The 18,160-nt window shown below is 36.1% G+C and overlaps 1 protein-coding gene across 1 annotated transcript; it reads left to right on the top strand.

Annotated features, from left to right (window-relative positions):
• The first annotated feature begins 92 nt into the window (after nt 1–92).
• LOC134821455 (PACRG-like protein) lies at nt 93–17,917 on the top strand. The gene is made up of 6 exons (XM_063832200.1): nt 93–186; nt 560–709; nt 891–1,025; nt 1,166–1,273; nt 3,391–3,471; nt 17,609–17,917. The coding sequence occupies exons 1-6, from the start codon at nt 121–123 to the stop codon at nt 17,663–17,665; spliced, it is 597 nt and encodes a 198-aa protein (XP_063688270.1). The 5' UTR covers nt 93–120; the 3' UTR covers nt 17,666–17,917.
• Nucleotides 17,918–18,160: the final 243 nt, after the last annotated feature.

Genomic DNA, 18,160 nt, shown 5'->3' with positions numbered 1-18,160 from the left:
TCTATTTAATATCACATGCCTCTTGGAATTCTTGTTTCATTCCCTCCAATTATAATATTACCTATGGTGATAATTACAATTCGATGATTTAACATTATCTTAAAGGCAAGACATATTCAAATGGCAAAATCAACTAAACCTTCAAACAAACTCTCGGACAGACTCAACCCCAAAACCGTCAACCAGGTGAGTATAGGAGGGCAAAATATTTATAATCCTGTATTGCGGACATTGACTTTCTGTGGATGATTAATTTTCTACTTGGAGTAATCAATTAGAGTTAATTAGTAACTTAAAATAGAAAGGTAATCTAGAATCTTGTTTGTATAAGTGACGTAATATTAATAACAAATAAGTGACGTAATGTAGAATGTTCTTTGTATTAAGTGACGTAATGTAGAATGTTGTTTGTATAAGTGACGTAATATTAATAACAAATAAGTTACTTAATGTAGAATGTTCTTTGTAAATGTGATGTAATCCAGAATGTTGTTTGTACAAGTAACGTAATGTAGATTGCTGTTTGTATAAGTGACGTTAATAACACGTAGGTTTACAGTTTGGAAAGAGTCAGTCCTCGTTTGGTCAGCTGTACAATAACGGAGCTATCCCATGTAAACTGTCTCATGGTAGTGTAAACCACAGACTCGTATGGAACGAGAGTCCCGAGTCCTTATCATATGACCCGCTACTAGTCCACTTTGCAGAGGTCAGTTCTGATCCTACTGTTATTGCAATCTTAATTCTTAACACTTTATTATGTTACTTGAAAATCGAATACCAAATAATTTGGTCCAAGTAAGGCGTCCATTACCATATTTTATAATTCGTTTCGGTTTAACTTATTGACTAAGAATAATTATAAGTATAATAACAATGTGACTTTGCAGGGTTTGGTAGAGACACAGCACCCGTACACCTTCATCACAAAAGCAGCGTTTATCGAGTTGTGTGAAATACCAGGCTCAGTGGACAAAGTTCTCCCCCTGCTCACTCGTCTCATTCCGCATATAAAACTAGCTCTGGTTTGCCACAATTTAAAGAGAAATAGTCACTTTATCATTATGATTTATTGGTGCATTATAAAATTTGAACGTGATATGAAATTCAGTATTCTATTGATTTTCTGCTTTTTATCATTTTTGATTATTTAGTTTCTTTACAGATGTCTAAAGATAAAGAAGTTGTGAAAGGTGCTTTTGAAGCTGTGCAGGCGTTATCCAACTCAATTAAATCACACCTTAATCCTCATCTCAAACTTATTCTTGCACCGGTGGGTTTAGTTATATAGGGAGAATATTATGGGGTCGTTCACATATTACGTAATCAATATTTTATCAGTTTTTACCCCCTCCCCCGTAATCAACCGTAATCAACGACCAAACCCTCCCCCCCCCCCCCCCCCCCCCCCCCCCCGTTATCAACTGTAAGCATTTGGAAACCACCCCCCCCCCCCCCCCTCGGCTGATTACGTAATATGCGAACGACCCCATATGACAGCTTTGAAATAGAAAGTCTGATATATTTTGTTAGAACTATGCAATATACATATTACATATGACTAGGATTTGAAACTTTAGAAAACCACTGAATACAGTAACTAAGTTCGGTATTCTAGATGACCGTAACATTATTAAAGAACTCCCCTGATATCTTTTGATTTATTGAAACACGGGTACTAACTCTGCTAAACTGAACAAATTCTGAAACTTAGGTGAATAAGTGTACAACGTGCTAAACCGAAGTTCAGACTGACCAGTGAAAATGGGCGAGCGTACCAAGTGTCATTTTAATTAGAAGTTTTAGTCAGTGATTTATTATTGAAGCATGTAATTACAATATCTAATGCTCCTATAAATACTTTAATTAATTGTTTGTCCCGTTATTCTTTTTCCTTCCTCTTTTCCTTGTCATCCCCTTTAGTTTTAAGATTCTTGCTATAAATGGCTACAGCTAACACTATTAATGCTAAGTACCAAACAACAAGTGGGAGGTGGATCGTTGGTACCATTAAATCGATTTAACACCGCAATTCCAGTCGCAAGCCTGGGACCACTACTAGCATAGTCACAACATCTACAAAGCTGCCATATAGCCTGACTGACAATTTTCTCGACTGACTGACAATGTTTCTTCTTTTTCCCCATTTAGAATACAAAGATTAGTACATTTTAGCTTATGATTAATATTATATTTTTACCTATAGTTTACTTAGATTATGATAATTTAAAATCATCCTATTGATTTTAATGCAGAAAAGTCTGTTCATAATAATGAGTGAAGAATTTGCGTTTTCCGTTGTTGGGTTTTCTTTGAGAATTGTCATGGGAGCACATATTTACTGTCAATTAAAATCAGAGAATCTTAACAAGTTTCTCCTTTATGAGGACGTGCCGGCACAATGTCTTGTGATGAATGTCAATTTTATCGTAAGGAAAGTGGAAAACAGTAGGTTTGTCGCATCCTTTTGGTAGCACTTCAAAGAATGCATCTATCAAATCTCCTGATTGACGTTTGTGTTTAGAAATATAAGCAGTTAATCAGCGATTCGTTTCCTTTAACGGTTTAAAATAAATGAAATCTAGTTTTTAAAAACATATTAGAGGTTTCTTTATAGTTTTACAATAGAACGCTTTTACTTACCAGAGTGAAAGTAGTTGATAGCAATCATGATTCTCTTTCTTTGGCCGATTGTGATCCCCATCGATCTCAACATTTTTTCGTTCAAAACGCTCAACTGAGAAAACCTGGCGAAAGTTGATCTTCAATCTATGTATGAAGATGATTAACAGTTGCTTTACCAGAAATTGTCTCCACAAAAAGATGTTTGATATAACTTTGAACTCCAGTTGCAAAGCCATGAATACCTGCAACCTGGGGACCCCAGGCTATATTGTTCATAAACAAATTGAAGCTGCGACGGAATAACAGCATGAGCATGAATATAGTATCTGACCATGAATACGGACTAAAATATATACTGTCACCTTGTCAATCCACTCTGAAGCAGACTGAAAATTGCTCCTCGAGATATCGCAAAATCTTCTGCCCAGGAGAAAATCCAGTTTCCTGGGTCTTCAATCTCAAAGTCAAACCAAGCCTCGTCGCTACACGTCATAACGCACAGGTTGAACTGGACAGCTGTGTTCAGCTGCTGCCCAACTTATATAGGGGATCACAGATCCAATCACTAACAGGTCAGCCACCAAACTGATTGATTGAGGGGCTGATTAATGAAAATGTTATGAGAACATGTCCTGCCCCTTATTTCTAGTGGCTGAGACTGTACCTCTCCGTCCTTACTAAAATGTTTTGATCAGTGAAGTACTGGCCAGGTTACCGTTGAACCCATCGACCATTGATATGAAGTTTTACTCTTATTATTTTCAGTTCGCGAAGTGGAGTAACAATGCCGCCACGAGAGATTTGGTGTTGTCGACACTGCATATATTGGAAGAGCATGGGCACAAGGTGAGTTTTCCAAGAAGAAATTCATTCTAGCACTTTATTTTTGGCAGCTGTCACATTTTTTACATTATTGTCGGTCGATTAAGTATGATCCTTATTTTTGAATTTTGCACCAACAATTTCATCAAACTATACCGGGTATGTAATTTTAATATCGTTGTATATCGGTTGTTACCTTAGGGGTCATTCATAAACGAAAACTCAGACTCAAATTGTGAGATAATCTTAGATTTTGAGATCAAATTCGCTTTTGGTATTCGTAAAGTTAAGTATTTGCGGTCTGAGTATTTTGTCGCTAGTAAATGCTCAGAGTTGGAACTAGCACTCAAATCGGTATTCATAAAGTTAGTATTTACTCGTCACCCAAAACTAACTCAAGATTGGTATTCATAAAGTTAGAAAATGATCAAAACTCATGCTCAAAATGTGAGAACCGAATTCACATTCTCAAATCATTTTCTCACCTATTGCTCAACGACTTTTAACGTCAATAACTTCCCTTCTAATTGATATTTTCACTTCAAATTTTCAGGGACGACTCCTCACTGCCAGTACAAAAGCTCTAATATATTTTGTCCCGATTGGATGACGTTTTTGCAAATTTTCCCAGAAAATTAAACACGTTAGAGTATAAGCTTCCTTGTAAGTCCAATATAGATGCGACCATTACGGTTGGATTAAATTAAGTTTCAAATTCAATGCTCATTACACACTCCGAGACTTTATATTGTTTTATCTGATTTGCACGATTCGAGTTCATACTGACTGTACTGTTTAATAGAGTAATAGATAGTATTTTGTGAAAGTAAAATGAAATGTGATATATTTCATAAACATTGTAAACAACTCTGAACATTTAAGGTATACAAAATTGATAAAAAAATAAACAAACGCATGTTTGTTTAAAAAACATCTCAGTTATCTAATTTAGAACTAATCTTCATTAAAAGTGATTCCATAGACTCAACTTTCTGCTGTAGACTGTTAACGGTGTCTCCCTTATACTGATAGTATTGCATTTTGAATTGAATGTAGTTGTTCCGCATATCTTTTTCAGATATTTTTGCTTGATAATAATTCAGTTGTGCGTGTAATACTTGCATTCTCAGGTTGTCCTCAGTTTTTCTTCTTTTCGAAGCGGAAGAGGTTGCTGGTGGTGGCGCTGGCCTTTTGGCTATGTTACTTGTAGTAGACATCTCACTGGCGCTGACAACAGATATATCGTCTCCGTCCACAGATCTGTCTAGCTCTAGTAAATCATCCATGTATGACTTAGGGGGTGGTATATATGAGGCGGCACCAGCTACAACACCAAAATCTAACCGCTGGACAAGAGGGTCCGGAGTTATCTCAGGATTTAGATTTCCTAACAAAAAATCTAAAAACTTCTTCTCATCAGCGTTCAAATCTGGATCTACATTTCCTGTCGATTTGTCAGTTTTCTCCAGTAGCCTTGATTTTTTATTGGAAAAAGATCTCGCTACTTGATCTTCGGTGGTCACAATATTGAGTTCTTGAGCTATTTCTCTAGAAATGTCCATTCTCGCTTGTTTTTTCTGACGATTTATCTCTTGGGTTTTTTGTTTAGCTATGAGTATGGGATGTTTGGTGAAAAAGTTTACCCATTGCCCATATCTAATGTTACTTGATTTCTCCGACCCAGCATCAGTTGACATAGTCATAGCGTCAGCAGGAACCTTATATATCTAAAAATTGCTAGATTAGTCAAAATCGAATTAAACATATAATATCATTATAATTAGAAATTTTGATAACAGTACGATAAAAGCTTGCGAGTTCCTGTTATTGTTAACGTAGTTATTGACTATTCAGGCTATTTAACAGGATCAGAAAATAAAACAGTTTCAGAAAATAGAATAGTTTCAGAAAAAAGAATAGTTTCAAAAATAAAATAGTTTCAGAATAAAACAGATAATTCAGAATTTCAATCTAGCGGCGAGCACTATTGATAATGGAGCATATCATGGCCCGTTTTTCCTGTCCATTTACTCGGCCTCCCCCATCCGCAGAACTATCAGGATGTGGATCATATGAATCGGGGTCATTATCATTATTATCCGTTTCATCATCCTCCCAGTCATCCCCCAGGTATTTCCCTACATTGTGCAGCACACAGCATGCTATAATAAACTTCGGAACCATTTCAATACTCACACGGTTAGGGACACGCAACATTTGAAAACGAGACTTTACTTGCCCAAAACTGTGTTCTATTGTCGATCTATCCGAAGTTAAAACATCGTTGAATGCCTTTTTTGCGGGATCAGTAGCAGTTTGTGCTGCGGGAAATGGTTTCATGAGAAAAGGACTTAGTGTATACGCACTGTCACCGATAAGCAAACACCTCCCACTAACACCTGTTGATAAAGTCCGATAGGCTGCTGAGTTTCTCCATATTCGAGCGTCATGAACTTTACCAGGCCAAGAAGCATCAACATCCAAGAATTTGTTGTCAGCATCGCAAATCGCCTGAACGTTAAAGCAGTGAAACTTTTTCCTACCAGAGTAGTAATGTTGAGGGTTGTGTCGTCGAGGTGGGACTTGAACCTTAATCAAGCAGCCGTCTACGGCCCCAAAGCAGTATGGGAAACGTTTTTTCGCCGCCCAGAATTGAGCCGCTTGATTGAAGTCCTGAGTTGTTGTCGGGAAAATAATCCAAACATCACGTTTTGCCACAATTCTTTCTATTACATACTTCACAGTCCGTGAAACAGTAGGTTGGGAGACGCCGACTATTTCGGAAACCCCATTTTGGAAACCCGGGTCTGAAAAATATCGGAGACAAATCTCCATTTTCTGTTTATTTGTCAAGGCGCCTCCTCGCGTTTCACCGGAATCAGGTCCCAAAAAATGCCTGGCCATCCAGTCAACGGACGGTTCTTCAAAGCGGAACTGGGTTTTGTAGTAAAAGTCCGTTTGGGGCTGACGTCGGGTCTTGAATGTTCTAGTCGAATGTGGGGCCGGTGGTAAAAGAGGAAGTGCCATAGAGCTCAGACTTAACACAAGCTGAGTTCAAACTTCGTCAATTAATCAATAACAAAATTAATCAATAACAAAAGACACAATCATGTCGAAAACATGCCACGAACATGATCATACAAAAGTTCAGCTTACATTTCTATCACTGTCGGTATTGGGTTAGAATAATCTGCTAGGTAATTATTGAACATCGATATGTATTTAATAAAGTTTGAGAAATTGACGGCAAACCACAGTAAAACTACGGTGGGTTTCGGGAAACTACCGTGGATAAAAGAAAACTACAGTAAATCACGGTAAACCACTGTAAAAGGGACGTGAAATTACCTGTAGGGGACACAATATCGCACACGAAACATTCATTATAGATATCAAGTCTTATCTTCGGAGTCAAGGGTGTTGTCATTTTGCCGCCATTTCAAGATTGCGATATCACAAATTCCATCACAGACATATGCGGTACGTGATGTGCGAATGTCGAATGTACTCGACACAAATTTCCCTCGAAAATGTTTATTTCACATTCCTTCGATACATCGATGTACATCCGAATTTGGGTGTTTTCCCATTAACATAAGATGGCAAACAAAAGATCTGAATTAACCTGTCGTGCTTCTTAAAATACTGATTTGAGTATTTGAGTGCTAGTTTGAGAGCATTTTAGTGAGTATTTACTTGAATGTAAGTCATACTCACGATGAATTCAGCTTGAGTATTAGTTTTTACTGGGCAGTAAATGCTCAAACTTTGTGAATACCGATTTTGTGACTCAGAAAAATCTAAGTAATTACTAGCGAGTATTTACTTAAAGGGGTCATTCATAATAACTAAGTATTTCTTAAGTAAATACTCGCTAGTAATTACTTAGATTTTTCTGAGTCACAAAATCGGTATTCACAAAGTTTGAGCATTTACTGCCCAGTAAAAACTAATACTCAAGCTGAATTCATCGTGAGTATGACTTACATTCAAGTAAATACTCACTAAAATGCTCTCAAACTAGCACTCAAATACTCAAATCAGTATTTTAAGAAGCACGACAGGTTAATTCAGGTCTTTTGTTTGCCATCTTATGTTAATGGGAAAACACCCAAATTCGGATGTACATCGATGTATCGAAGGAATGTGAAATAAACATTTTCGAGGGAAATTTGTGTCGAGTACATTCGACATTCGCACATCACGTACCGCATATGTCTGTGATGGAATTTGTGATATCGCAATCTTGAAATGGCGGCAAAATTACAACACCCTTGACTCCGAAGATAATTCAGAATCATTCTTGATATCTATAATGATTGTTTCGTGTGCGATATTGTGTCCCCTACAGGTAATTTCACGTCCCTTTTACAGTGGTTTACCGTGATTAACTGTAGTTTTCTTTTATCCACTATAGTTTCCCGAAACCCACCGTAGTTTTACTGTGGTTTGCCGTCAATTTCTCAAACTTTATTAAATACATATCGATGTTCAATAATTACCTAGCAGATTATTCTAACCCAATACCGACAGTGATAGAAAGGTAAGCTGAACTTTTGTATGATCATGTTCGTGGCATGTTTTCGACATGATTGTGTCTTTTGTTATTGATTAATTTTGTTATTGATTAACTGACGAAGTTTGAACTCAGCTTGTGTTAAGTCTGAGCTCTATGGAACTTCCTCTTTTACCACCGGCCCCACATTCGACTAGAACATTCAAGACCCGACGTCAGCCCCAAACGGACTTTTACTACAAAACCCAGTTCCGCTTTGAAGAACCGTCCGTTGACTGGATGGCCAGGCATTTTTTGGAGGCGCCTTGACAAATAAACATCAACAAATAAATATCAATATATACTCAGAATGTTACATCGGTTTTCAGCTTGATGCGGACGGTAAGCTCAATTATATGTTAACTATCAATGGTGGTTGGAAATTGCATTTCATATTAGCAATTAGCAGTGTACGTTTGTTTTCACTGTTCAACCTATTACAATCATCTCGGTACGCAATTTTTATCGCTAGTCCTAGCCAAAGCTTTCCGAGAGGTTTTTTATAACTATTTTTTGAATTGATGACTGATCTGCGTTACTTGGCTCCTGAATGTCGTGGGGACACCATCTTTAGCTTTAACTAACCGTAATGGTCGCATCTATATTGGACTTACAAGGAAGCTTATACTCTAACGTGTTTATTTTTCTGGGAAAATTTGCAAAAACGTCATCCAATCGGGACAAAATATATTAGAGCTTTTGTACTGGCAGTGAGGAGTCGTCCCTGAAAATTTGAAGTGAAAATATCAATTAGAAGGGAAGTTATTGACGTTAAAAGTCGTTGAGCAATAGGTGAGAAAATGATTTGAGAATGTGAATTCGGTTCTCACATTTTGAGCATGAGTTTTGATCATTTTCTAACTTTATGAATACCAATCTTGAGTTAGTTTTGGGTGACGAGTAAATACTAACTTTATGAATACCGATTTGAGTGCTAGTTCCAACTCTGAGCATTTACTAGCGACAAAATACTCAGCCCAGCAAATACTTAACTTTACGAATACCAAAAGCGAATTTGATCTCAAAATCTAAGATTATCTCACAATTTGAGTCTGAGTTTTCGTTTATGAATGACCCCTTAAGAAATACTTAGTTATTATGAATGACCCCTCTTATATTATATTATACATTTATCACATGCCTTCTCATGCGATATCAAAACTTTCGCCCACGAGGCTTGCCGAGTTAGCGAAAGTTTCGATATTTCCCGAGGCTTGCCGAGGGTTATATCGACATTTTCAATCACGAGGCTTGCCGAGTTTTGAAAATGTTGATATCGCATGAGAAGGCATGTGATTAATGTTTTATCACACTTTCTTTGGAGCCAAATTTGGCCGGGAAAGCAGAATTTGATCAAACTTTAGTTATAAATCTCACCAAAGCAAAACTAGACATGTCGAACGTTTATAATGTCCAAGCTATATGTATAGGTCTCGATGAGTTAGTATTTCAGATATCGAAGATACAATACGTAAAATTAGGATCTCACGTTTTCACATTTATGACACAGTGAATGCTGTACGACGCGCCCAATTTGCTTTCTTATACTGATACGTAGTGCATGTAATATTAAATATATTCACGCCTATGGATCTCGTACTTATTGCAGTCTAGAATATTCCACCACAAGCGCGTCTTTGAATCATAAATTATATCCTAGATATCAATCGATGTGAGGTGATTCTTATACTTTATTTCTATTAGATATATTTTGAGTCATTAAAACTGAAGATGTATAATGTATAGAACATCTGTTTTAGTGTTGATTACATCCTAGTCCTTATCATGTAATACTAATCTGCGATAAGGTGATAGTATTTCCTGGTTGTTATATTTGAATTGGGCTGTGGCGCCATGATTGTCTATTCATAAGTCCACATTATACACTGCACACCCTAATTTACACCAACAATATTATCGTCCGTCTTGATTCTTGATTGTCTGTTATTTCAGAATGATTTAATCAATGCAACTTGTAATCGTTGACTTAGAATTTTATCAAGTATTCTGCTTAGATCTTAGTCAGTATACATCTTTACTTGCCATTATTTGCCATTATTTGGAGCCAAATTTGGCCTGGAAAGCAGAATTTGATCAAACGTTAGTTATAAATCTCACCAAAGCAAAACTGGACATGTCGAACTTATTTATGTTTATAATGTCCAAGCTATATATAGCTCTCGATAAGTTAGTATTTCAGATATTAAAGATACAATACGTGAAATTAGAATCTCGCGTTTCACATTTATGACGCAGTGAATGCTGTGTGCCGCGCTGAATTTGCTTTGTACTGATACCTAGTGCATGCAATATTAATGTGTTTTCCGCCTATGGGTCTTGTACTTATGAGTCTAGAATATTCCGCCGCGAGCGCGTTTGATACGTAATTACATCATGCAAATCAATTGATGTGAGGTGATTCTAATACTTTATTTCTATTAGATATTTTTAGAGTCATTAAAACTGTAGATGCAGTATAATGTATAGAACATCCGTTTAAGTGTTGATTATACATCACAGTTCTTATCGTATAATCTGTATCTACGATGAGGTGAAAGAATTTCCTAGTTCTTGTATTTGAATAGAGCTGTGGGGTCATAATTAGTGTCTATTTATCAGTCCACATTATACACTACACTCCCTAATTTACATCAACAATATTATCGTCCGTCTTGATTCTTGATTGTCTGTTATTTCAGAATGATTTAATCAATGCAACTTGTAATCGTTGACTTAGAATTTTATCAAGTATTCTGCTTAGTTCTTAGTCAGTATTCATCTTTACTTGCCATTATTTGCCATTATCTGCTTCGAGCTAGAAATTATCTGAACTGGAAATTATCAGAACATTTGTAATATTCAAATGTATCTCTTCAACATTTTAGAACGCAGTACTCCACCAGCCTATAACCACCCTGGTCATGGCCAGGTAGTTCACCCGTACTGTTACCAATATTGAATTGGTCTAATGAATGGCAGCACATTAATCATCGGACCTGTTTGCCCCAGTGCCCAGACTAATTTATAACCAGATTAGCTGATTAAGTTACGTCATTCGTCCCTTGATATATTTATATAAATAATATATTTTATAGGATGTTTTTATTGCACTTATTTGCACTAACTAAAATTCAGTTAAAACTAGTCCTGGGATAGAATTTCCGCTCTTTATTGTACAGAATCTACATATAAGTCTCTTTATCAGTCTGTTTATAGATCAGCCACGAATTTCGCAAGCTAATCTAGGCGAAACCGGTTTGGAAAAGCCAAGCATAATTTCTGCACAATTTCTATATGGAATATGGCTCAAAGAAGGGATCAGAGGGGGTTAAAATTGAGGTCTGAAATGGCTGAAATCTGGCTTTGTTTTGTGTGTTTTCTTCGTTCGAATTAATCAAACATCGTCTAGTGTTTACTATTTTTTGTGAGGGTGACTGTAGTTTGTTCTGACACTTCCTTATTAATTTCAAGTAAGCGATTAAGGAAATTAATTATCCTGATTGATTGTATCGCTGACAAGTACCAAAACTTTGTTAAACTTTCAAGTCTGCTTGTAAACTTTGATCTCGTTTTCAATAACCTTAAGTCACTTAAAGCTCGTACAAGCCAGGGAGTTTTTACTTTGTTTCATCATCCGAAGCCTAATTAAGCTTTGAACTATAAAGTGCAATAAAAAGGGAACAGCTTGAAAAAGTTTTACAACAAAAAATTTTATTTTGCTTGACGCATCTCAAACACAAGGAAATATTTTCAAAACCAGTTATAAATATAAATTTTTCCTTATCCTGGAAAGTTCATCTGATCATTGCATTAACGGTCATAGACTACTTCGGGTTGTTGATTTAAATCTTTATTTAAATCAGTACCTCACAGTAGTAGAACAGTTGTTGAGAGTGGGCTCCTTGTTCCTATGGGAATATCGGGCTCTCTCTGAGCAACTGATTGATATTTCATGCCCCCGGGTGAGAGCCAATGCTCCCCATCGGGGCATGTAATATCAATTCTGCTTTCCTGCCAAATTTGGCTCGAAAGTGTGATAATACATGATAAGGACTAGGATGTAATCAACACTAAAACAGATGTTCTATACATTATACATCTTCAGTTTTAATGACTCAAAATATATCTAATAGAAATAAAGTATAAGAATCACCTCACATCGATTGATATCTAGGATATAATTTATGATTCAAAGACGCGCTTGTGGTGGAATATTCTAGACTGCAATAAGTACGAGATCCATAGGCGTGAATATATTTAATATTACATGCACTACGTATCAGTATAAGAAAGCAAATTGGGCGCGTCGTACAGCATTCACTGTGTCATAAATGTGAAAACGTGAGATCCTAATTTTACGTATTGTATCTTCGATATCTGAAATACTAACTCATCGAGACCTATACATATAGCTTGGACATTATAAACGTTCGACATGTCTAGTTTTGCTTTGGTGAGATTTATAACTAAAGTTTGATCAAATTCTGCTTTCCCGGCCAAATTTGGCTCCAAAGAAAGTGTGATAAAACATTAATCACATGCCTTCTCATGCGATATCAACATTTTCAAAACTCGGCAAGCCTCGTGATTGAAAATGTCGATATAACCCTCGGCAAGCCTCGGGAAATATCGAAACTTTCGCTAACTCGGCAAGCCTCGTGGGCGAAAGTTTTGATATCGCATGAGAAGGCATGTGATAAATGTATATTATCACACTTTCGAGCCAAATTTGGCAGGAAAGCAGAATTGATATTACATGCCCCGATGGGGAGCATTGGCTCTCACCCGGGGGCATGAAATATCAATCAGTTGCTCAGAGAGAGCCCGATATTCCCATAGGAACAAGGAGCCCACTCTCAACAACTGTTCTACTACTGTGAGGTACTGATTTAAATAAAGATTTAAATCAACAACCCGAAGTAGTCTATGACCGTTAATGCAATGATCAGATGAACTTTCCAGGATAAGGAAAAATTTATATTTATAACTGGTTTTGAAAATATTTCCTTGTGTTTGAGATGCGTCAAGCAAAATAAAATTTTTTGTTGTAAAACTTTTTCAAGCTGTTCCCTTTTTATTGCACTTTATAGTTCAAAGCTTAATTAGGCTTCGGATGATGAAACAAAGTAAAAACTCCCTGGCTTGTACGAGCTTTAAGTGACTTAAGGTTATTGAAAACGAGATCAAAGTTTACAAGCAGACTTGAAAGTTTAACAAAGTTTTGGTACTTGTCAGCGATACAATCAATCAGGATAATTAATTTCCTTAATCGCTTACTTGAAATTAATAAGGAAGTGTCAGAACAAACTACAGTCACCCTCACAAAAAATAGTAAACACTAGACGATGTTTGATTAATTCGAACGAAGAAAACACACAAAACAAAGCCAGATTTCAGCCATTTCAGACCTCAATTTTAACCCCCTCTGATCCCTTCTTTGAGCCATATTCCATATAGAAATTGTGCAGAAATTATGCTTGGCTTTTCCAAACCGGTTTCGCCTAGATTAGCTTGCGAAATTCGTGGCTGATCTATAAACAGACTGATAAAGAGACTTATATGTAGATTCTGTACAATAAAGAGCGGAAATTCTATCCCAGGACTAGTTTTAACTGAATTTTAGTTAGTGCAAATAAGTGCAATAAAAACATCCTATAAAATATATTATTTATATAAATATATCAAGGGACGAATGACGTAACTTAATCAGCTAATCTGGTTATAAATTAGTCTGGGCACTGGGGCAAACAGGTCCGATGATTAATGTGCTGCCATTCATTAGACCAATTCAATATTGGTAACAGTACGGGTGAACTACCTGGCCATGACCAGGGTGGTTATAGGCTGGTGGAGTACTGCGTTCTAAAATGTTGAAGAGATACATTTGAATATTACAAATGTTCTGATAATTTCCAGTTCAGATAATTTCTAGCTCGAAGCAGATAATGGCAAATAATGGCAAGTAAAGATGAATACTGACTAAGAACTAAGCAGAATACTTGATAAAATTCTAAGTCAACGATTACAAGTTGCATTGATTAAATCATTCTGAAATAACAGACAATCAAGAATCAAGACGGACGATAATATTGTTGATGTAAATTAGGGAGTGTAGTGTATAATGTGGACTGATAAATAGACACTAATTATGACCCCACAGCTCTATTCAAATACAAGAACTAGGAAATTCTTTCACCTCATCGTAGATACAGATTATACGATAAGAACTGTGATGTATAATCAACACTTAAACGGATGTTCTATACATTATACTGCATCTACAGTTTTAATGACTCTAAAAATATCTAATAGAAATAAAGTATTAGAATCACCTCACATCAATTGATTTGCATGATGTAATTACGTATCAAACGCGCTCGCGGCGGAATATTCTAGACTCATAAGTACAAGACCCATAGGCGGAAAACACATTAATATTGCATGCACTAGGTATCAGTACAAAGCAAATTCAGCGCGGCACACAGCATTCACTGCGTCATAAATGTGAAACGCGAGATTCTAATTTCACGTATTGTATCTTTAATATCTGAAATACTAACTTATCGAGAGCTATATATAGCTTGGACATTATAAACATAAATAAGTTCGACATGTCCAGTTTTGCTTTGGTGAGATTTATAACTAACGTTTGATCAAATTCTGCTTTCCAGGCCAAATTTGGCTCCAAATAATGGCAAATAATGGCAAGTAAAGATGTATACTGACTAAGATCTAAGCAGAATACTTGATAAAATTCTAAGTCAACGATTACAAGTTGCATTGATTAAATCATTCTGAAATAACAGACAATCAAGAATCAAGACGGACGATAATATTGTTGGTGTAAATTAGGGTGTGCAGTGTATAATGTGGACTTATGAATAGACAATCATGGCGCCACAGCCCAATTCAAATATAACAACCAGGAAATACTATCACCTTATCGCAGATTAGTATTACATGATAAGGACTAGGATGTAATCAACACTAAAACAGATGTTCTATACATTATACATCTTCAGTTTTAATGACTCAAAATATATCTAATAGAAATAAAGTATAAGAATCACCTCACATTGATTGATATCTAGGATATAATTTATGATTCAAAGACGCGCTTGTGGTGGAATATTCTAGACTGCAATAAGTACGAGACCCATAGGCGTGAATATATTTAATATTACATGCACTACGTATCAGTATAAGAAAGCAAATTGGGCGCGTCGTACAGCATTCACTGTGTCATAAATGTGAAAACGTGAGATCCTAATTTTACGTATTGTATCTTCGATATCTGAAATACTAACTCATCGAGAGCTATACATATAGCTTGGACATTATAAACGTTCGACATGTCTAGTTTTGCTTTGGTGAGATTTATAACTAACGTTTGATCAAATTCTGCTTTCCCGGCCAAATTTGGCTCCAAAGAAAGTGTGATAAAACATTAATCACATGCCTTCTCATGCGATATCAACATTTTCAAAACTCGGCAAGCCTCGTGATTGAAAATGTCGATATAACCCTCGGCAAGCCTCGGGAAATATCGAAACTTTCGCTAACTCGGCAAGCCTCGTGGGCGAAAGTTTTGATATCGCATGAGAAGGCATGTGATAAATGTATAATACTAATCTGCGATAAGGTGATAGTATTTCCTGGTTGTTATATTTGAATTGGGCTGTGGCGCCATGATTGTCTATTCATAAGTCCACATTATACACTGCACACCCTAATTTACACCAACAATATTATCGTCCGTCTTGATTCTTGATTGTCTGTTCTTTCAGAATGATTTAATCAATGCAACTTGTAATCGTTGACTTAGAATTTTATCAAGTATTCTGCTTAGATCTTAGTCAGTATACATCTTTACTTGCCATTATTTGCCATTATTTGGAGCCAAATTTGGCCTGGAAAGCAGAATTTGATCAAACGTTAGTTATAAATCTCACCAAAGCAAAACTGGACATGTCGAACTTATTTATGTTTATAATGTCCAAGCTATATATATAGCTCTCGATAAGTTAGTATTTCAGATATTAAAGATACAATACGTGAAATTAGAATCTCGCGTTTCACATTTATGACGCAGTGAATGCTGTGTGCCGCGCTGAATTTGCTTTGTACTGATACCTAGTGCATGCAATATTAATGTGTTTTCCGCCTATGGGTCTTGTACTTATGAGTCTAGAATATTCCGCCGCGAGCGCGTTTGATACGTAATTACATCATGCAAATCAATTGATGTGAGGTGATTCTAATACTTTATTTCTATTAGATATTTTTAGAGTCATTAAAACTGTAGATGCAGTATAATGTATAGAACATCCGTTTAAGTGTTGATTATACATCACAGTTCTTATCGTATAATCTGTATCTACGATGAGGTGAAAGAATTTCCTAGTTCTTGTATTTGAATAGAGCTGTGGGGTCATAATTAGTGTCTATTTATCAGTCCGCATTATACACTACACTCCCTAATTTACATCAACAATATTATCGTCCGTCTTGATTCTTGATTGTCTGTTATTTCAGAATGATTTAATCAATGCAACTTGTAATCGTTGACTTAGAATTTTATCAAGTATTCTGCTTAGTTCTTAGTCAGTATTCATCTTTACTTGCCATTATTTGCCATTATCTGCTTCGAGCTAGAAATTATCTGAACTGGAAATTATCAGAACATTTGTAATATTCAAATGTATCTCTTCAACATTTTAGAACGCAGTACTCCACCAGCCTATAACCACCCTGGTCATGGCCAGGTAGTTCACCCGTACTGTTACCAATATTGAATTGGTCTAATGAATGGCAGCACATTAATCATCGGACCTGTTTGCCCCAGTGCCCAGACTAATTTATAACCAGATTAGCTGATTAAGTTACGTCATTCGTCCCTTGATATATTTATATAAATAATATATTTTATAGGATGTTTTTATTGCACTTATTTGCACTAACTAAAATTCTATTTTTTGTGAGGGTGACTGTAGTTTGTTCTGACACTTCCTTTTTAATTTCAAGTAAGCGATTAAGGAAATTAATTATCCTGATTGATTGTATCGCTGACAAGTACCAAAACTTTGTTAAACTTTCAAGTCTGCTTGTAAACTTTGATCTCGTTTTCAATAACCTTAAGTCACTTAAAGCTCGTACAAGCCAGGGAGTTTTTACTTTGTTTCATCATCCGAAGCCTAATTAAGCTTTGAACTATAAAGTGCAATAAAAAGGGAACAGCTTGAAAAAGTTTTACAACAAAAAATTTTATTTTGCTTGACGCATCTCAAACACAAGGAAATATTTTCAAAACCAGTTATAAATATAAATTTTTCCTTATCCTGGAAAGTTCATCTGATCATTGCATTAACGGTCATAGACTACTTCGGGTTGTTGATTTAAATCTTTATTTAAATCAGTACCTCACAGTAGTAGAACAGTTGTTGAGAGTGGGCTCCTTGTTCCTATGGGAATATCGGGCTCTCTCTGAGCAACTGATTGATATTTCATGCCCCCGGGTGAGAGCCAGTGCTCCCCATCGGGGCATGTAATATCAATTCTGCTTTCCTGCCAAATTTGGCTCGAAAGTGTGATAATATCTTTTATCAGGAAGCGTATCAGCAGATAAAGAAAAAAATACCCACCTACACCTCTATATGCGGATGATACGATTCAGTCATGGTAATTAGTGATTACAAATGTGTCAGACACAACACCTAAGGACAGAGCCATAATGATGAATGAGAGAGTTCTTCTTACACCTTTCCAAAGGCAATTAAAGTCTATAAAAATTTGTATAAATTATGTGTCTTTGTGTACAATGTAGGTCTGGTAGCCAGGAAAACAAACTGATGAATTGTTATAATACTCGATATTTCGAACCCTTTTTGTATACAAATGTTACTTTTGCAATCGGCATATATTCGCCTAATTTTTTAATCTATATTTCAATAACAAATAAAAGTGCGCTCAGCCTGTCATTCCGCCGAATCTCTATTTTATGTTTATGAACATTATAGCCTGGGGTCACCAGGTAAAATAAAAGCTAAATTTTCACCGATTAGTCTCTATCAACCGCATGAAATACTACATACTAGTACTTTTTCATTGCTTCGTTCACAAAATGATGGAATCATTTTAATGAAAAATGATGTGCATCCG

The sequence above is a fragment of the Bolinopsis microptera genome, chromosome 1, assembly GCF_026151205.1.
Source record: "Bolinopsis microptera isolate Bmic1 chromosome 1, MBARI_Bmic_1.0, whole genome shotgun sequence".
Classification (NCBI taxonomy): Eukaryota; Metazoa; Ctenophora; class Tentaculata; order Lobata; family Bolinopsidae; genus Bolinopsis; species Bolinopsis microptera.
The sequence above is the reverse complement of the archived record's forward strand: the minus strand, read 5'-3'. Positions and strand labels throughout refer to the sequence as shown.

Excerpts from the sequence above, each read along its gene's own strand:
- LOC134821455 (XM_063832200.1), top strand. The coding sequence starts at position 121 with ATGGCAAAATCAACTAAACCTTCAAACAAACTCTCGGACAGACTCAAC. Across the intron at positions 1,026-1,165 it reads CGCATATAAAACTAGCTCTG|ATGTCTAAAGATAAAGAAGT; the intron begins GTTTGCCACAAT and ends GTTTCTTTACAG. Across the intron at positions 1,274-3,390 it reads TCAAACTTATTCTTGCACCG|TTCGCGAAGTGGAGTAACAA; the intron begins GTGGGTTTAGTT and ends TATTATTTTCAG.